This window comes from Manihot esculenta, chromosome 2, assembly GCF_001659605.2.
Source record: "Manihot esculenta cultivar AM560-2 chromosome 2, M.esculenta_v8, whole genome shotgun sequence".
Classification (NCBI taxonomy): Eukaryota; Viridiplantae; Streptophyta; class Magnoliopsida; order Malpighiales; family Euphorbiaceae; genus Manihot; species Manihot esculenta.
The window spans coordinates 6,766,016-6,788,083 of NC_035162.2; the positions used below are offsets into that span (position 1 = coordinate 6,766,016).

Here is a 22,068-nt window from a genome sequence, read left to right on the forward strand (position 1 = left end):
TGCACAATCGATCTCACAGGCCATAATCTTCTAATGCATTAATTTTGTTTCCCTTCACCAGAAGCACGCGCGCGCACAGAAAAGAATACCATAGAGGCCTTGAAGGCTCGTTTCCTATTTTTCTGAAGCTTTTCATCAGTTCACATACCCAAACAAATACAAGTTAGTCCACAAGGAGAAACTCAACATGGCTGATCCAGAAAAAGAGAAAAAATAAAAATAAAAAGAAACCTCCACAGCAGGAGAAAGTAAATTCTCTGTACATTGAAGCAATACTTGGTCATCTACTTATTGATCGAGATGAATGGCTTCTCGGATTGAGTCGATCACTTTTCAGCATGGCTTCAAAGGTCCGGAGACATTTAAGTGGGCCAACCTTCCATCTACTTTTTTGAGCAATGCGGTTGTTTATGTCATCCAGCCTCATTATTATTTCCCTGAATGTCGGTCTTCTGAATGGCTCCTCACTCCAACATTCCTCTATTAGCCTACATACCAAAAGACAAGGAGAACAACGATTAGTTTCCACTTTTATAAAGATACCTAGAAGATCTCTCTTTATAAGAAGAAACCACCTTAATAGGAAGGGGCAAAAGGACAATTTACGGGAAGAAGAAAAGGAAAAAAGGAGCATACTTTGACCTCCAGAATTGCAAGAGGACAAACTAGATTGAAAGCGTAACACCAATGCCTGAGATTCTTCCTTCTGCTTTTAAATATTATCTTATTTTAACTTAACACAAGCTGCTTAAAGAAGTTTCATTTTATAGTATCAGTTTATTAGATCAGGGGCAGATTTTAACTCCCCTGCCCATGCCATCCCTCTCACTATATAACCCCCTTTCCAACCCCTCCCCCCACCCGCATCTAAATTAGCACACAACTAAATCCCCAGAAAATGCAACATAAGCCCACAACTGCATGTTAAGACCGAGTCGGAGAAAAACTAGACGTAGACCAGGTCTACATAGATTCAAGATATAAAATTGTAGTGGGATCTACATAAAATTGTAAAACTCCATATATTTATGTCTTAGGTCTATATAGACCCAGTCATAGACAAGAATTTCCTGAGTAGAGTAGTAAGTGACTAAGGACTAGCTCAGTCAGTTTAGCTAGTTGTTTCGATTGTTAGAAATGGAGGGAAAAGAAGTATTATAGTTACAGCTGTCTTAGAAGAACAGTTATAGCTGTTAGAAGATTACTTGCAAGGTAGGAAGTATAATATAGGATCAGAACTTGTACTCATTCATTTCAAGAATCAATAAAAAGATTTTTCTCTTCTCTATTTCTCCCTAATCTTCTCTCCTTTCCATTTCTTTTTTCAACCTAGCCTATTTTTATCTTTCTCTTTCTCTATTCCTCTGTTTTAAAGAGCACTATGGGTCTGATGCATAACACCGCACTGTCTCCCCGAATTGAGAAAAGTGAGAGCAGACCAACACAAATATCTATAGATCTGAAAGTAGAGATGCAAACAGACCACAATATGTAGTTTACATAACAGAAAAGGGGAAGGGAAAATGGATTTTTTTTGAAACAATTTGGTATCATCGTTTTCAAGAACGGTGTTACTACCATCAAGAAGATCACAAAGTATAGATCATTCTGGTAAATTTCCAGTGGTCTCAAAAAAATATATTTAACTGTGATCATTATATCCAGACTTAACCATAACATCCCGTTTTTTAATTTTATATTCTAACCCCAAGCTAAAACCTGAGAACAAATGGAGAGTTCAGATTGAAACATGTTCAACAGATGACACTAATATCAACAGTACACATGATATGATTGCACCATATAAAGTTGAACCATACAGAAGATAATAAGACAAAATTGAAGGAAAATCATCACTAGATACTTACTCCTTTAATCCATACAAATAACGTTTTGCAGGAGCTCTAAATGGCGGCCGCTCATTTGCAGCATATGCTTTAGGAACTTCAATATCTGGCCTTGTTGAAAATGGTGGACAGCCTTCAATCATCTAGATAAGTAGGTAATGAATATCAATACAGAGCCTAAACCCTCAATAATTTTACATATGGAAATGAATAAATAGAAAGATTCGAGGAAGTTACAACCAGCAATGGCCAGCCCCCTAACACCCCTCCCCCCCAACTAAAACTAAGAAAATATAACAATGACAACCATCAATGTTTCAAAACCTAGTATCAAAACAGAAAAAGGAGAAATATCACAGGTTAAACCTTCAACTAGGTCAAACCAAAATTCAAAATTATTATATACTTAATAGAATATAGCTTGAGAGAAACAAGTCCAACAATGGTAGTTGAAACCGATGATGAAAATAAAAAGAAGAAAGCAGAAGTTTTGAGAGAAAATACTTGATTATTCCTCTCAAACCAATTAAGGTATATATATTACTTACAAGAGTAAGTACTAGATAAGAAAATAAATTAATTCCCTAATTATAGTCTAATTATATCTCAATCATATCACATAATCATATCCCTAATTATCACTACAAATCTAGGGTATTTATAGAAAAAATCTCAATACTCCCTCAAGCTGGAGTGTACATGTCATATGCTCCAAACTTGTTACGAATATACTCAGATTCGTGAACCCCGAAGAGATTTTGTGAAAACATCAGCTAGCTGATCATTTGAGTCGATAAAGTTAGTAGAAATGCATCCTGACTCAATATTTTGCCTAATAAAATGGCAATCCACCTCTATATGCTTCGTCCTCTCATGAATTGATGCAATATGGAGGGCAGCTTGATTATCACACATCAGCTTTATTTGGCCAATATCGCTATATTTCAATTTCTGAAAGAGTTGGTTCAACCAAATGAGTTCGCATGTTGCTAAAGCTATAACTCAATATTCTACTTCTGCACTTAATCTTGCAACCACACCTTGCTTTTTATTTTTCCAGGATATAAGATTCCTTCCAATCATAATACAACATCTTGAAGATCGTCTATCTGAAGGGAAACCTACTCAATCTGCATCAGAATAGCCAACAATTTGTAAGTGACCCTTGTCCTTATAGATTAGTCCCTGTCCTGGAGCTCTTTTGATATATCTAAGAATGCGAATTACTGTATCCCAATGATTACTGTATGAGATTTGAAGAAATTGACTAACCACACTTATAGCAAAGAAAATATCTGGTCGAGTGATAGTGAGATTGTTGAATCCCACATCGATTGTGGAAAGGAGTAATGTGCCCCTTATATTGCTACGAAAGGCATGACCGAAGTAGGTGATGATGGAACTGGAGGTGAGTCATTAGAAGTACCAGCATCAAGGAGAGAAATATCATTGTTAGTAGCAGATGGATGAGGCGACGTGTGGAGACCTGAAGAGGTGGTGTAGGAGTGGGAGATGGACTGACGTGAGGCCAAGGAGAGATAAGAGTTGCAGGCATAGGCAAATCTCTAGGAACAAAGGTTTGTGCGATGGACTAGAAGAAAAGTAAGAGGAGGTTTCAAAAAAGATGATATCTGCAGAGAAAATATCTGTTAGTAGTAAGATCATAGCATTTGTAACCTGTTTGAAGCCGAGAATAGCCGAGAGAAAAACACATTTAACTAATTTGGAATGGAGTTTGTCTTTACCAGGAATATGATCATGAATAAAACATATACATCCAAAAACTTGCAGAGACAACTGGTTGGAGGTCTAGTTAGAAAAAGGAACCGAATGAAGACTCTGATGCTGCAAAACGAGAAAGGCATACAGTTGATCAAGTAGCAGGCAGTAAGGGACCGCCTCACCCCAAAAACACAGCGGAACATTATGATGTATGAGTAAGGTTCGGGCGGCTTCAATCAAATGCCGATTTTTTCGCTCAGCAACACCATTTTGTTGAGGAGTATGGGCACAAAAGTTTGGTGAGTAATACCCTGAGTAGACAAGAAATGAGAAAAAGAGGAAAGATATTTTCGTGCATTATCACTACGCAAAACCTTAATGCGAACTCCAAATTGATTATGTATTTCAGCACAAAATTTTTGAAAAATGGAGAATAACTCAAAGTGATTTCTTCATTAAAAAAAGCCAAGTGCAACAAGAATAATCATTAATAAAAGTAACAAAATACTGAAATCCTAAAGTTGTACTAACACGACTTGGACCCCAAATGTCTGAATGAACAATGTTAAACATCGAGGTGACCTTATTATTGACTTGCTTGGGAAATAAAGCTCAAGTTTGTTTTCCAAGTTGACATGACTCACATGCTAAAGAAGACAAAGAAGAAAGACTAGGGACGAATTTCTACAATTTGAGAAGACTAGGATGTCCCAAACGGTTATGAATAAGCTCAGCGGAAGTGATAGAAACAAAAGCAACCCGAGAGGTGGTACAATCCTTGTGACTCAGATTCTGTTCCAATCATTCTCTCAGTACTCCGGTCCTGCACCACAACAAAATCAACAGTAGAGGTTCCTGAATAATTAAGATTTTTGGTCAATTTGCTAATGGAGATTAAATTATATGGACATTCAGGAGTGAATAAGACAGTAGTTAAGGAAATAGAAGGAAGAAGTTACTTTTCCTATTCCTTTAACTTGAATTTGTGAACCATTAGCTAAGGTGAATTTAGATGGTGTGGAAGGTGAAACAAGAGTAGAGAAAAGATTGTAATTACTAGAGATGTGATCAGAAGCACCAGAGTCTAGGATCCATGGACCAACAGATGAAGACTTAATTAGACAAGTAAAGGAATTATCGGAGTGAGCAATGCTGAAAGATGGAGGATGTTGCTTAGCTATTTGGAAATGAAAGTATTTTTTATAGTCATCTCCAGTTAAAGTGATTGAATCTAATTCCTTAAATTTATTGGTAGATTGTGGAAGTAGGCCTTTTTCATTAAATTGGGCAATATGAGCTGCTGATTTACTAGTATTATCGGTGATGATCTGAGATCCAATACAAGGAAAAATGGTACGGTATGTGTGAGTAAGCTTGCCTTGAATGACTCATCCCTTCTGTCTTTATCCTTTTTCCTTTTGTTCTCTAGTGACGTGTAACCACCACTCTGCTACAGTACCACATGTCGTTATCATGCAGAGTTATACGTATGAACGTACTCCCCTTTTTTCCATCATCAGGCAGCTATTTAATTTCCTCTGGTGTCTGAGTTGACATGATTCCGGATTTATAGAGGTCTGTTCCTCCACTGATCCATCAAGTCATTTGAGCTGGATCCCTCTCTATTGGGCCCAAGCCCTGCTCTACCCGGCCTGCCCGAGCGTGGCTTGGGCTACGTGCTAGAGGACAAACCTTAGCAATTTGGGTTTTGATGGGGCTACGGCCTGACCTTCCTATGTGGGCTCAACTGCGGCCCGAGTATCAAAGGCCCAACGGTCATTAATCGGTTTGATTGGGCCATGGTGGTCGGCCATGCAATGCCCAATATGCATTCCGTGTGTGACCTTTCTTATCAGAATAGGAGCAATTAAACTTCTTCACTTTATCTTTGTGATTTCCTCCTTATCCTTGATTCCCTTGCTACACAACCAAAACTGAAGATTCCATATCTTTAGCATCACTCTTACTAAGGGAAACACGTAAGAGCCTAACCGACACATCTTCTAAAGTTGGAATAACTGAACCAGTCAAAATTTGATATTTCACAGAGCAAAGGTCAAATCGCAATCCAATTAATGCCAAAACCATAAAGAAATTATCACTTTGTTCTTCTTGTGCATCAACATCATCAGTAAAAGGCATAAGAGAATTAAATTCATCTTTCAGAGTTTCTACTTGACCCAAGTAACTAGCCATATCCTGATGATTCTGTTGTAAGTGAATCATATCTGACACAACCTTATAGATGCATTGTATGTCATTAGTATACAATGTTTTGGCCTTAGTCCAAACCTTACAGTAAGTTTTGCAAGACTGAAACAAAGCAAGCAATTTTGGATCTAACGAATACCATAGAAGACTACATAGTTGAACATCAATCTTAACCCAGTTGGTTCTATCATCGGCAGCGATATCAGTGGCATTTTTTGTTTAATGATTATCATACCCATCCTAAAAACCATAATTCTAGGGATGCAGCCCAAGACACATAATTATTACTTCGTTGCAACTTCACAGTAGCAATTGAAAAGAAAGATTTAAAGGACTCAAAACATGTATTGAGGGTGTTCTACTTCTCAAACAGATCGAGAGAGATTCTGGAACAATAAGGGACTGAATAGGAACCTGAATCTGCCAAAAAAGGAGGATCTGTGTCTGTGAACAGTAAATCTGACGCTACTATTCATAAGGGGCATGTGAAGACGGGCTGGGCAGATGACCGGACCTATTGGGCCGGAGTCGCCGGCGCTGGGCGATGTTGGAGGAAGAGTTGCTGGTGTGAAACAGTCACCGGAGGACAGTTCACGCGCCAGCGCATGTACCAAAGACAGATTGCTTTGAGCGGCGCGTGGAGGTGCGTGGGACTGGTTCTGGCAGCGATGCTTCACTGGAAAGCTGGTGAGGAGGTTGGGCTAGGTGTTGAGACCAACTGATTTCCAAAAAGTCTCCAAAGCAGGATGGCAGATGCCACTCACAGGTGAACCAAGTTTTTTGGCTCTGATACCATAAAACCGATGATGAAAAAAAGAAGAAGAAAGCAGAAATTTTGACAGAAAATACTTGATTATTCTCTCAAGTCAATTGGAGTATATATACTACTTACAAAAATATATACTAGGTAAGAAAATAATTATGTTCTTAATTATAGCCTAATCATATCCCAATCATATCACATAATCATATCCCTAATTATTACTACAAATCTAGACTATTTACAAAAAAAATCTCAACAGTAGTGTTTAAAAAATATGTGGGAATACAGGTATTGGCAAATAAACAAGGCAATTTTAGTGATGGAGAGCCCACTTCAGTCAACCGAATTCCAACAGCAGGCTGGCCCATTTGCCATCATACTCCTCATGCCAGCAAAACCTTACTGCTGTGGATCCAGGACCTGAGAGCATGGTGGGTTGAAGTCTGGCTTCAGATCCATGAGCTAAGCCAAAAATGAGTTGAACTCGAGTGGATCCATGAGCTAGTCAAGGAGAGCTAGACCCTGAAAACGGAGCCAATAGAAGCTAAATCCAAGTAGATCGTCACCCCATGCAACGGCAAGTGACAACTAGGCCCGTGAGCCTGAGCTTGAACATAATTGCACTTCACGGGAGTGTTGGAATATGGCTTGAGTGATGCAAGTCCCAGATTGCCATTTTGGAGATGGAGAGCGCACTTTGTTTAGCCCAATTCCAGTAGCAAGTTGGCCCATGAACTTCAACAATAATAAATAAAAGGTTTACTGTCCAAAAGAATTTGAAACTTTCACACTTTCAACAATTTTATCCAGTTCTTTTAATTTTATCAAAAGGGTACAGATAATTTTGTTTGTCATGGTCGATGGCATCCATTAGTGTCGGTTCCAACTGACCTATTGATACCCAAGAATGCAACTTTCTCTTATGAACCAACATGAAATAATGGAGTTACATTCCCATTTCACTTTCTGGAGCCATTCTAAAACCAAACACACCCCTAATGAAAATAAAAACTGGTACTAAAACACCAAGTTGCCTAAATTGAAAATTTTACATGATTGTATGAACTTCATAATTTAGAAGTAAATCAAAATAATCCCTAAATTTGGTTTCAATGATTGTGCCACCGTAAGAGTACAACCAAGTAAAAGAAATAAGCAGCAGAAAGAAATCACTAACACACATGACATGATTAATTTCTTTCAGCATTATGAGGTGAAATTTGATGATTATTAAGTCTTAAAGCTTAAAAATTTTCTAAACGCTACAATCAGCATTTTTGACAAATTTCATCCAAATTCCCAGTGGTGAAGCATATCATGGATGCATGAAACATATTCCCAACAGCGTTGCAACATATATCGACTTCATGAAGAAGATAGACAGACATATATATAAACAGATAGATAGATAGATAGATAGATAGATAAATAGAGAGAGAGAGAGAGAGGGGGAAACCTCTTGTAATATCAAAGCAAATGAAAACACATCAACTTTAGTGTCATATTCTTCATTTTTGTATACCTCTGGAGCCACATATCGCCCTACCCACAAGAAATCAGATGAGCCTTTATGAAATGAGAAAAAAGGGGGAAAAAAAACTTAAGGTTCTAGAAACTTCAAACATATTGGATTTGCATGTTGCTGAGACCTGTTAAACAGCCCATGAAGTGACCCTTTTTTTTAATCTGTTATTTGTGCCATCAGACTATTGATAACCATCTATATATACTGTGGTTATCAAAAGGATCCCTACCTCCCCAAACTAGCAAATAACAACTAAAGGGAATGTTTCACCCAAAAGCAGAAAACTTACAAGAAGTGTCTTGACAAGGACTGTCTTCCCTGACTGTTTTTGCAACTTTGAGAAGCTTGCTAACTCCAAAGTCTGCAACTTTCAGATGCCCAGAATCATCCCGCAGTATATTTCTGTTATCTTACTCATAAATGAGAAACTTTCAAACAGGTCTAGCCAATAAGATCTCAATATAGCATATTTTGGACCAAACACTTTCATTACAGCTGATATGAAAATAGTATAACAGAAGTACCACAGAAATGTTTTTAGAAAAAAAACATACGAAGGCTCAAGATCTCGGTGAATTATTGCTTCAGGTTTATGCTCATGCAAGTAGTTCATTCCCCTGCAAAATGTATTAGAATATCTTTCAAGATTGCAGTAGATCTACAAGCAGGTGGCAGCCAATTAAAATATTGGTGACGTTGGTACAAAAGAAAGCTATAGCATATCAGTTACAAGGCAACTAACATAAATACTTTACATGCATCAGCAGAAAAATCATGCAAATTCCTAATCAATGAGAGAAAATGAAAATAAGATTGCCTGTAAACTTCATTCTATCCAATAGCTTTTCACTACAGTTGAATACTGTAAAATAATAAGCCAAGACATGAGGCATGAACAGCACAAAGTGCCTCATTACCCTGGTGCAATGTGCAAGCATACATTTTTATGCAAGGAAAAATACCTATATCCAGAATTCCATTTCACTACAGAATTAAGGGTCACTTTATAACAAGAAATCAACCTAAAGTTTTCGTCAAGGGTAGAGTAAGGGTTTTGCAGATTTAACTTGGAGATCCTAGTTCCAAGTTCCATTGAGATGGGGATGAAAAGTTATCAGAGGAGAGACTCAGAAAAGTATATAACATTGCTGCTCAAACCAAGTGGGTCTCTCAAAAAATTAAAACCACAAGTAAATTAAAGGACGTACGATTTCCAACTCAATGATTAAAGCGAAAAAATTATTAGATCCCAAATCCAGATTAACAAAGCTAAATACAAATATAAAATCTTCAAAACCAGTTCTGGATGAAACGACTCTACTAACCTAGCGATATCAAGTGCAAACTTCACAGCTACTCTTGGTTTCAGTGCACCTTTTTCCTTCAAATATGCAAAAAGATCTCCCTGCAAAGAATACAATGAAAGTATCAACTTTTTCAAATGTATTTGACCCCATGGAAAATTATTAGATTAAATCAACAAATTTAGAAGGACAAATAAAAGAAAATTCATCCTAGAACCAATTGAAAAGTGATACAAGGAAAGGAAGACAAAATAGAACAACCGCCTCATGCCCTATCTTATCTCATTTTTCCATTACTAATGCTATGCTACCCCAGCAAGAAATCAACGAATTACCAAATTGGTATAGGATATAAAATAGCTAGAGCAAAACTACTAAATAACTTAGTTTAACTATTTTGGCCAAATAGCAAATGGGTCCAAAAGTTATTTAACTCAATTTTAGCCAGGGTTGATACTATCACATCTGACCATGGGCCAATTCCAAGCCCAGAACCACAGGTTCAGCAGACTTTACTGTCCAGATCAATACTAGTATGAAGCTATGTTAGTCCGGTTTCATTTGAAATTTTGAAAATTACAATAACATTAATATTCTATACATTACAAGATACAAATTGATAAATAGAGGTCTATAAAACATCATTTATTTAGTTTCTAGCATAAAAAATTTTAAAAAATATTTTTTTAAGAAAATAATATTGGATCCAAACCAACTCCAACTTAGGTTCAAGAAAGGACAAGAACTGTCCCCTTATCCCGGGTCCAGATCCAGTTCAAGGACAGGAATCATTGACGCAGTTCAGTCTTGTTCGTGGTCGAATCGGACCACAATGAGGTCTATTCAAGAGTGTATATCTAATCAAATGTAGGGTATGTTCACTTATGAGAAACGATTCTCTACTTTCCAATTTTCAGTTTTTGACAGAAACTTTCAATTTTAATTTTCTATGGTAAACTTTAAAAAACATGTTCATTTAATAAAAAAAGAAAATCATTTTCCAATTTAGAAAACTAGAAAATGTTTATATTAAAATTGTGTGGTATGGTTAGGGAGTTGAAAATTCATGTTTTATAAATAAAACATAAAAAAATGTATGCAAAATTTCATTTAATTTGCAAATAAGTTATTAATTCTTCTCATTATGTTTCACCACTAACTATTTTTTACTCAAAAATAATTAATTGTAAATTAAATTAAAAAGTAAAAAATGAGCAACAACAATGAATTTCTTTTAAATGTCTATTAAGATGATAAAGAAAATTTTTTTAAAAAAAGGGGTCCAGAATGCATATGAAATGACACAGCAAAAGAAAAGTTAACATTGAAAAGCATAGAAAGAATGAACAGAAAAAAAATATAATGTCAAATAAATTATAACTAAATAGAAAAAGAAAAACGGGTAACTATAAGTAAAAAATAAGTAAAAGCAAGAAAGTTGAAGTTTAAACCTGGAAAAAAGTTGTTGTAGGATTGGAAAACACAAAGAACTCTTGTATTTTCTACTTGGAAAACAAAAATTTTTTTACAATGGAAAACAGGTGAAAATGTCTTAGACCTGTTTTTCAAACTTCGATATAAATTTAGAGAACTAGGAAATCAAATTTTCGGATTTTATCTGAAAGACATTTGAACACTGACTTTTTTCCCCATTTTCTATGGAAATTTTCTGAAAAAATAGCCAAACTTGAAAAGACAGCCAAAATTTCTATAAATAAAAACACAACCCTAATATATGATATTTTCTCCAATTAAGTTTTGTTGGCAACAACACTTTAGCCTCAGTGTGTATTGGGACATGCTGATAATAAAATGAAAAGTGTGTCATTCCAATTTCCAGTAGAGATATAACAACTCAGCATAGTCAAAATTTAAAAAAAAAAAAAAAAAAAACCCTCATCATGGTCCAGAAACACGCAAAATGCATAATTTGTGCTAGTGTTAACACTAGACAGCTTGAAATCTAGCTTACTTAAAGCTAGTTATGTGTTGATTTGAAAACTATAAGGTCTCCTAAGCCTCAATGTAACGAGACAAGGAACAATTGGGCAATTTCTATGCGTCTTCTCTATTGAAATAAGTTTGTTATTACAAGAACTTGTTAAAACAACTCCTAAAAATTCTCTATTAATCAATTAGCCTATGATTATGTAGTCTCCTTTGATTATGTACAAATTATGTTCACACTCTAATACTCCCCTTCCTCAAGTTGGAGGATAAATGTTTATCATACCCAACTTATTAGAAAGATATTCTATTCAAAACTCATTTAAAGTTTTGGTGAGTAAATCGAATTTTCTTGAATCTTCTCACGAATAAAATAACAATCAACTTCAACATGCTTAGTTCGTTCGCGCTATACTGAATTGGAAGCAATGTGAAAAGCAGCCTGAATATTACACCAAAGTTTCGCGAATGATGCAACACTCATACCAACTTCTTTCAGCAAATGATTTATCCATAGAATCTCACAAGTGGATTGAGCCATGACTCTGTATTCTAACTGGGCACTAGATCTGGATATTACATTTTGCTTCTTTCTTTTCCAAGGTAGTAGGTTTCCTCCAACAAAAATACTCAAGTGCAGCATGCCTATGATCGGAGTATACCGAGTCCAGGAATTCCTTTTAGATAACATAGAATTTATTCTACAGCGGTCCAATATTTCACTGTAAGTGCAGCCATGAACGGGCTTACAACGCTTACTGCAAAAGTAATATGTAGCCAAGTTTTATGGTAGTTCAGCTTTCCAACTAACCTCCTGTAGCTCTCTAGATTATCATAAGGGTTTTCGTCATCATTTGTGAGACAAGACTTCTATCTTCCTAGTCAATGATATACTTTTTTAGAGATAGAAAATTTTCTTTTTTACTCTTCAAGACTTCGACTCTCAAGAAATACTTGAGCTGACCCAAGTCTTTGGTATGGAAATTCGCATGCAAGTAGTTTTTAAGAGAAAAAATCCTTATACTATCATTCCCTGCAATGATAATGTCATCAGCATACACAACAAGAAAAATAATAGTAGTATTTAAATTTTTATAGAAGACTAAATGGTCACACTTGCTTTTTTTCAATCCAAATTCTTGAACAACTTCACCAAACTTGTCAGACCATGCATGAAAACTCTGCTTTAAACCATACAAAAATTTCTTCAAATGGCAGATTTTCCATACTCTCCCTGAACAACAAATCCTAGTGGTTGCTCCATATACACTTCCTCTTGGAAGTCACCATGTAAAAATGCATTCTTGATATCTAACTTGTGTAAAGGCCTGCTGCATATACACTTCCTCTTGAAGGTCACTGTGACGGTCAGCTGCTTCCAGCTGCCTGCTTGCGGATTTGCGGCGCAAATCCGTCCCACATCGGAAAATTGAAAGAAAATTGATTTATATATAATAGCTAGCACAGAACTACGGGTTAACCATTTTGGGCCAAGTGGAAAGTGGGTCTAAAAGTTATTTGGGCCAGTTTGAGCCCGGCTGTTTTAAATTGGTATCAGAGCCACCCTGGGTCAGAAAAATTGTGCGGAGCTAGTGGACCTGCGAGGAAAGGGCTACCCGTGAGAGACGAGGTGGAGCCACCCGAGGTACTAGCGAACCACAATACCTAAGGGTCCGGTTCTGGTTAGCAATTGTAATGGATTCAGTTGCGACGAGGACGTCGCAAAATTTAGCGGGACCGAATGTGACGGTCAGCTGCTTCCAGCTGCCTGCTTGCGGATTTGCGCCCACATCGGAAAATTGAAAGAAAATTGATTTATATATAATAGCTAGCACAGAACTACTAAATAACTTGGGTTAACCATTTTGGGCCAAGTGGAAAGTGGGTCTAAAAGTTATTTGGGCCAGTTTGAGCCCGGCTGTTTTAGTCACCATGTAAAAATGCATTCTTGATATCTAACTTGTGTAAAGGCCAATGTTGAAAAGCAGCTAACGAGATGAACAAGCGACCGAGATCATTTTTGCCACAGGAGAAAAGGGTCAGAATAGTCAATGTCATAGGTTTGTGCATAACCTTTGGCAACAAAATGGGTCTTAACCCTTGCTGCGAAACCATCTGGATTGACTTTGATGGCAAAAATCTATTTACAACTCACAACCTTCTTGCCAAAGGATAAATCAACTAGTTTCCAAGTATAACTTTTACCTAGAGTCTTGATCTTCTCAAACATTACATTACGCCATTCAGAATGGGCTAGGGTCTCTTTAACTATCTTGGACAAAGAAATGAAATTTAGAAAGACAATTAAAGAGGTAGAAGAAGGAGAGAGGTGATCTTAAGACAAAAAGTTAGCAACAGAATAGGTAGACTTACATTGTCATTTATCTTTACGAAGACTAATGGGAGGTCAATGTCACTTAGTGGTGAATCCGATAGCGAAGAAAATTCTAATGCACGACATGTATCATCAAATACTGGTCTACGAGAGTAAACTTGAACAACTAACAGTTTAACTGGAGGCTGAATATTAGGTGGAATGTTACCATCAGATTGTGCAGCAGAAGGCATACTGAAAGAGTTCCCACCACCATATATGATTCTATAAATGAGCCATTCATCGTCCTCCTCTTGATTACAACAGGATAAAAAGAAATTTGCTCGGAAAAGACTACATTTGTTGAGACCAAATATTTGTTGAGATCTGGAGAGTAACACTGATATTCCTTCTGTATACGAGAATATCCTAAAAAAACACACTTCAAAGCTTTAGGATCAAGTTTAATCACATGAGATATGACATCCCGAATATAGCAGGTACTACCAAAAAGTTATGGTTCCAGAGGAAATAATAGCTTCTTAGGAAAGGACATTTTAAGAAATATTACCGTTTAGTACTATGGAGGGCATGCAATTAACGAGGAAGCATGCGGTGGAGACAGCATCGACCCAAAATTGCTTAGAAACTTGCATTTGAAACAACAGAGCTCGAGCAGTCAAGGAGACATCGATTCTTCCTTACAGCTATCCTCTTTTGAACAGGTGTATCAACATATGACGATTAGTGAAGAATACCATGTTGAGTCATATAAGCCTAAAATGATTCTGACATATATTCTTTAATATTGTCGCTTCGTAGAATTTGTACAGAAACATTAAATTAAGTCTTGATTTTAGCATAAGAGGTAGAAAAATGAGAAAACACTTCCGAACAATGCTTCATAAAATAAATCTAAGTCATTTTAGAGAAATCATCTACAAAAGGGATAAAATATCTAAATTCATTTTTAGATCCAACCGAACATGAGCCTCAAACATCCGAATGATTCAAAAGCAGACTCGGCTCGTTTATTGACTCTAGGACTTAAAGAGCTTCAATGATGTTTTGCAAAATAACATGACTCACATTCCAGATACCTCATGAAATTAAGGGCATAGCTTCTTCAAAACCGGTAAAAGAAGGATATCCCAACCGACAATGTGCTTCATACGAAAACACGACACTGGAGCAGGCAACAGACCGAGGCACCCATGCATCTAAAATGTAGAGACCCTAGACACATGTCTTTTACCAATAATCTATTTCGTCACAAGATCCTGAATGAGACAATAATCAAGAAAAAAAAGAAACACAATAATTTAGGTCTTTGATAAATTTACTCACAAAGATTAAATGAAAGGTAAAATTAGATAAACTTAGCACAAATGATAGGGTAATAGAAGGAGTAGGTTTAACAGTCCCAAAACCCTCAACATTATAGGTTGACTCATCAGAAGAATGTGCTTTATAAGATCGAAAGCTGGCAAAAATATGAGAATTATCTGTCATGTGATCCGTGGCACTAGAATCAATGACCCATTTATACGAAGAGAAAATAAGACAAGTTTTATCTATCTCAACCGCTATTAGAGATATTAGAATAATTTTAATAATACGAGTCTTACTGTCAGAAACTATTTCAACCAAAACCCTATACTCCTATAGTTTTAAACAAATTAAAGGAAGACAACAAAACGTAACTCAGTGAACAGTAGGCTGTCACTGAAGAACACTTCCCAATAAATATCGGATAGCTGGAGTTCCACCGGAGACGTGCCGAAAATGGCTAAGCGATCGTCGGGGAAGAAACCGGAGGACAAAAGGACACCACACATGCTCCCACGCACTGTCGCGTGAAACTGAGGCCGAAACTTGGATCGGCGCATGAGCACCACTCGCTGAAGCTTCGGTCACCGTTTTCTGAAGAGCGACCAAAAACTACGCTGCGCCTCTCCCTGTGCCGGTAGTAAGACCAAACGGACACCCAAACTTAGTGACCCAACAACTAGTTTCTCAAACCCAAGAAACCTAAAGGAAACAAACACCCAAAATTAGCTCAAATGCTCTAATACCATGTAACAAGACAAGAAACAATTGGGTAATTTTTGTGCCTCTTTTCTACTGAAGTAAGCGTGTTTATATATATAAGACCTTATTAAGACAACTCCTAAGAATCCTCTATCAATCAATTAACTTGTGATTATGTAACCTCCTTTAATTATGCAAAGATTATGTTCACACTCTAACACTCAAAAACATTGAACACCCATAAATTGTAAAGTTCCTTAAGAAATGAAAAGGAAATTGAATACCTTACATACACCAAACCATGCAATAGCTATTCAAGTATTGGAGAAAAGTAATAGCAAAGTAAATATATTCCACCAGTTCTTAGAGATATGTTTTCATGAACTCCAGGAGCACCAAGAGATTTTACACCCATTTCCCCATCCATTGTTTTATCAACATCACAATTTATACAATGCATTGAACCTTCTAGGTCTATTAACCACAACATAGCAAACAACAAAAGTATTACACACGTAAAAGCATATAATCATATATTCTAAAAATTTACATATGCAACAAGCATCATGTTACAACAGTAGCTTATTGAAAATGAATATTTAAGTTTCCAAAAATATATGTTCTAGCATGCAATTGCAAAGGCAGTGTTAACAAGTTCAATCATAATTCGAATGATATCTCAATTATTAATCAAGTTATATCTATGCGAGCAATATCCACATTGTCCTTTAAATTCTATATAATTAAAGTTGTAGTAGCCCTGGCTTAAGTAACAACTAACAATAAATTGTCAGAATACCTTAAGACAGCATAATGAGAACCCAAAAAAGATTAATCATTGACATTTAGGCAGACATGAAATTGAACTTATTCATAAGTACAAAAATTAAAAGATAACCTTAGGTAAATATTCCGTCACAATCATCATGGGACTACTTTGGGTTACAGCACCCAAGAACTGAACAACATTAGGATGACGAATCTTCTGGAGTAATGCAAGCTCATCCCTAAAGGCTGTGTTGAACATGGAGAACAAAACATATGATTATAAATTAGAAATCATCAGGTCCCAGAAAAGAAAAAGAAAGATGGAATATGACCAACCCACACTTTATCCTCATCGGTGAATAGTTCCTCTCCCAGTGTTTTAACTGCCACTTGAATTCCACGCCACAATGCAATGCGAAAAGTTCCCTGTAATTTCAAAAGAATAGGCAATAATAGACAAGTGAAAGATTTAGTTACAAAGGAGCCATACTGGACTCTTTGGCATAAATCGAAAAAGTTGTCACAAATGCAAGACTGGGTACAACTGACAATATGAATCATTTAAAACACATTCATATGCAGCAGATCGCTTATAAGATCACTTTGGATTGGCCAAAGTACCTAAGGTCTAGGCACAGGGAAAATAGACATTCCAAGGGATGTGAGATTAGCCAAAATCGTTACTGTTAAATTTGGGTCAGGCCTAACTCACCCCAAAAGCTAGCTCTAGAGGAATGAGTGTCTATGTGCCCCTTATATGGGTCATAGGTACTCCTCCCCTAGAGTTAGCTTTTGGGTGAGTTAGACCTAACCCAAATTTAACATGGTATCAGAGCCTCCCATCCGATGTTAGGCCTCCTGTAAATATGTCACGCACCAATAAAATTCTGGGCGTAAGGGGTGTGTTGAATCCCACATCGATTATGGAAAGGGGTAATGTGCCTCTTATATGGGACATAGGCATTCCTCCCTAGAGCTAGTTTTTGGGTGAGTTAGGCCTAATTCAAATTTAATGATTACCAATGTTAAGAGTTAAAAGGAAAGATGAAGAAACTTATAAAAATTTAACCCTAAAAACAGAAATAGCAGGACTTAATTGAAATGCCCTATAAATTATTAAGACTCAAGTATTTTCCATATTACTTTACAAAACCACACTATGACTTAACAATGTAGTGGACAATAAAGTATGAATTGTTTGAGAAGTAATAAAGAGATCTAGATTCTAGACTAACTTGTGAGTTATATTAGGATAAAGAAAAATATATATAAAATATAGAAATAGCCAACAATATTTGAATGATGATATCAGAATTTAATGTTGTATATGAAGTGTGTTTCTTAATGTGACTGATAGGGATGCAATTATCATCATACATTTTCATCCAAGAATGCAATTATAATCTGTATTTACTTCATACATTTTCATCCAAGAATGCAATTATCATCAAAAGGATAGTGTGACAATAAAAAGGTGCTCTCTTGTAGTTTTCTCTTTTAAAGAGAAAAAATCATAAGATATGCACAATCAAAAAAATCAAAAAGAAAATATAATCGGGCCAAGGCTGACACCTAATACCTTTAAACCCAAGCATCTTTTAGGAGAGACCTCCATTGTGAAGGTCAACAATCCAAGTTGCCTTACTTTAAATAATAATAACTAATAATATAAATGTAGAAGAAGAAAATGTAAATTTTCATTTTGGTTTAAATCGGTAAAGAAAGGCAATATAGTACATATAGAATTCTACAAGAATAGAAACCTGGAAATTATTCTGTTATCAACACTTGAAACAAAAAGGGGGAAGGAAACGAAAAAAAAAAAAAAAAAAAACAAAAAAGGCAGAATTAAATTCCTATTAATAACTGAAAAAGATAGGGAAAAACTAAAAATTATACCATGTACTATGCTTGCAGAATGTGACATTTACTTATCATTAACCCAGGAAATTTTCAAACCGATAAATATTAAATAGTGCATAGACCACTATCAGGTGTCAAGATTGGGGATTTAGTTGTGTGTTTTTTTTCCTTCAGACAGAAAACACCATCTAAAACCAAAAAGCATTCACTTCTCAGTGTAGCAAAAAGGAAATGCAAAGATGTAAGCAGCAACAGGTTGCTCATCTCTAAATAACAAATTCATAAACCAATAAAGAATCATTAATATAGCATCAAGGGAGAACAGTAAGTTACCTTTGTTATATCAACACTATTAGAAAAATCAAGCTCCCTAGGATCAATCTCATATTCTGGAATTTCACGAGTATTTTGGACATGCATGGGAGCTACCTAGCATGACAGGAGCACATGTTAATGATAATTAAAGAAAAAAAACAGTAATAGACAGGCATTTCCTTTAAAAATCTAACAATCACACAATTCAGAAAAATACACCCGAAAAGAAATCAACACACAGATAAGCACGAAAAGAAATCAGCGCACAGATTTAATGTGGTTCATCTACGGCGACTAGGGTTTTTTTATTTTTCTGTGAATTTTCGAACAGAATACATTAGAAAAATATTACAAATTTACATGCTCAGAGAAAACACAAAAAGATATAATAGCCCTAAAAAAAATTAAAGGGCGTGGTATATGGTGTACAGTCCATAAAATATCCATAATATATCATTAGGCTCATTATCTTAACAATTTCAAAAATATCATGTGCTTTCTAATGAAATTTAGAAGGGTGGGACCAAAGAACACTGCAAATATGCGACTTGACATACACCACATACCGGGGGTTTTGCGCCATGTTCCTCCAAAAGCTTGATAACGTTATGGTTTTTGTAATATATTGCATCTGCAAGAGGCTGTTACATCAACCATGAGACATTAGAATAATTATTATAGAAATAACAGTTTGATCTGTAGGGAATCAGCTATTATTGACTGTTAGACAAGGCATATCAACTAAAGTAAATGAGAGACATTCAAGCACTGCATCAATCAACTGAGAGCATTCTCAATCATCCTCCCATAGAAATTCTGCTGTACCAATAAGTGAGCATATCCAAAAATTTCCAACCCCCCTGATTATAGTTCAGCGACATGGTAAGTGGGGGATGAAACCTTCAGTATTTACTCTAAAACCCAAGTCTACATAATCATGCTTAGCAATGTGCTGAAAGCCTAGTCAGCATTGAGGTTGGAGCCTTGGAGGTTAAAAAGCATCACTTTATATGCTATCGAGAAATCAATTTGGTAAAAATTGTTTTGTTATTTTAGTGTCTTATGGCTAAATTATGTCAAAAATAAATTTTGATTTGATACAATATTTATAATTGCTATCCCCAGGATCTTGACATGTGTCAAGATGATATGGGCCGGTTTCTCTTCCTAACTCGGGTTGGACCAAAGCTGGACCAACCAGGGGCCCATGGGGATTAGCCCACCCACTTTCTGTACAAATCTCAAGTAATTGAATATGGCAGGATGTAAGGATCCCATAATTTATGCTCATCCTGATACTAGCAAGTCTCTCCAACCAACTAAGCATTAAATAGCCGACTGCATACGATTAATAGGCCCTGCTTACTTTCTAACAAAAGGAAAACATGTCAACTTCAAAGCAGCCATTAGTACTCCCAACTCTGACATATGTACAACTGGACCACTTTGCTTTGATAAAGGATTTATAAAACTCTCAATAGCAAGTAAGACAACATTGTCAAGAATATTCTAAACCCTCATCTTTCTAATCCTTTAGCATTTACAAAACTCGCATCTTATTTATTACCTTCTTCACTAGAGCATTTACTAAAGCATTCACTACTCCCTCTTAGCTAAATCATAAAAAGCTCCACTGGTCTTCTAAACTTTTTGTGTTTTACAGGATCCACTCAAAAGCACCCAGACATCCACTGAGAAGCACCCAAACCCAGATTAATGAAGCCTGTACATGTGACATTCATCTATACCATGTTGGATCTCACATTTATCAAAATCAATTTTTAATATTTTCTAACTATTATATTTAACAAAGCATTTTTCTCAATAGCAGCTCTAACAGACATGCCAAATAGGCCCTGGGTTCTCAAGTTTTCTAAACATTCCATTTGCAAGCTACGTACCTTTCTAACTATTCTATAGCTTAAACTATTGTCATTTTTTCAAGGATCCCTTAAACACCTGATTGCTGTTTGAGTTGCTGCACCTTAATTAAAATTAAAAAAGCTACAAAGTTATTTTTGACATGTTTTGACTCTAAAAATTAGAAAACAGCTAAACAACTGTTTCAAACTTTTCAATAGCATGTAAAAGTGTTCTTTCCAAAAATTAATTTTCGACCTTAATTCAAAGACCAAACAGCAAAAAACCATTTCTGACTATCTGGAGGCACACAAAATGATGAACACATAAATTAACTGAAAAAAAAAAATACACAACACTGCCAAATTATGTCCGAGAAAATTACAGTGCTACCCCAGCGATCCTTAGTGTCAACTTCGGCACCTCTATCGAGCAATAACTGAACAACATCAGTGAATCCCTGGCAAGTAGCTACATGCAAAGCGGTGCGTCCATCAATATCACTAAAATTAACATTTGTGCCTGAGTCCAATAGCTCCTTAATCCCTTCAACGTCTCCCTCATTCGCTAGATACATTAACCGCACCCTTGGGTCTATTAGCTCCTCTTCCTCCTCCGGCAACAAGTCCTCACGGTTCGGCTTCAGTGAGGACTGCTTGCCGAGAGTGAACCGAGGAGTTGATTGTGGTTTTGGCAAGTCCATGGCTGCGATCGACTGTTAAGGAGAATGTCAATCTGAAGGACGAGGCGCTGGGAATATTTATCCTTGGTGGCGTTATTTTGAAGATGATAAAGAACGAGAATAAAGACAGACAGACAGACAGACCAGAGCTTAATACGGAGCCAGCTTGTTTTCCTTTATACGGCCGAGGTGTGAATTCGGATTCGCATATATCATTTTTACTGCCAACCGTCTAATTTCGTCCCCTCCATATTCATGTAATTATTTTTACGGCCAAAGTTTTATCTTCGTCCCTAAATTTACATCGAATGACACCACTATTTCCTCTTTTTTTAAATGACGAGCCGCATATTACGGGGTAAACGAGCTGAGATGAATTAAAATTTAGTATATTTTAAGTTTGGTTATTAAATTTTTCTGAGTTGAGTTTAACTCATTCAAATTGCAGCTAAATATTAATAATTTTTGCTTTCAAAAAAAAATTAATAATTTTAAATTTAATTTATGTAATAAATAGTTAAAGGCAAAAAAGAAATTAGTTTTACATTTATGATTCTAATAATTTTTAATTTTAATATATATTTAAAATTAAATAATTTTAATTAAATAATATATTTAAAAACTGACTTGCGACTCTATAAATAAATAAAATATATAGTTTTAATAAGTTAAATATTTAAAAATTTAATTTATTTATTAAATAACACTAAAAATTAAATTTAAATTTAAGTTATTTATAAATTAAACTTATATCAAACTGAATTTTAAATAATTTATAAATATCTTTGTTGATTTATAATACGAGGGATTATAAATATTTTTAAGTTAATTTAATATGAAAATTTTATTTCATTTCATAATTTTTTTTCGTTTTATTTTTATCATATTAATTAAAAAATTATAATTATTTTAATTG

At 35.6% G+C, this 22,068-nt stretch overlaps 1 protein-coding gene across 2 annotated transcripts; it reads right to left on the minus strand.

Annotated features, from left to right (window-relative positions):
* Positions 1-78: 78 nt before the first annotated feature.
* Positions 79-21,329, minus strand: LOC110608543 (integrin-linked protein kinase 1). Of its 2 annotated transcripts, XM_021747793.2 has the most exons (11): positions 20,856-21,318; positions 19,177-19,251; positions 18,629-18,724; positions 16,773-16,858; positions 16,563-16,683; positions 9,394-9,473; positions 8,623-8,685; positions 8,358-8,470; positions 8,000-8,085; positions 1,869-1,990; positions 79-488 (listed from the first exon to the last, which is right to left on the minus strand). In XM_021747793.2, the coding sequence occupies exons 1-11, from the start codon at positions 21,171-21,173 to the stop codon at positions 281-283; spliced, it is 1,368 nt and encodes a 455-aa protein (XP_021603485.1). In that variant the 5' UTR covers positions 21,174-21,318; the 3' UTR covers positions 79-280. The 2 variants fall into 2 exon arrangements, with proteins under 2 accessions (XP_021603485.1, XP_043809996.1); XM_043954061.1 differs by lacking the exons at positions 79-488; positions 1,869-1,990 and adding an exon at positions 6,819-7,278 and having other exon boundaries at positions 20,856-21,329.
* Positions 21,330-22,068: the final 739 nt, after the last annotated feature.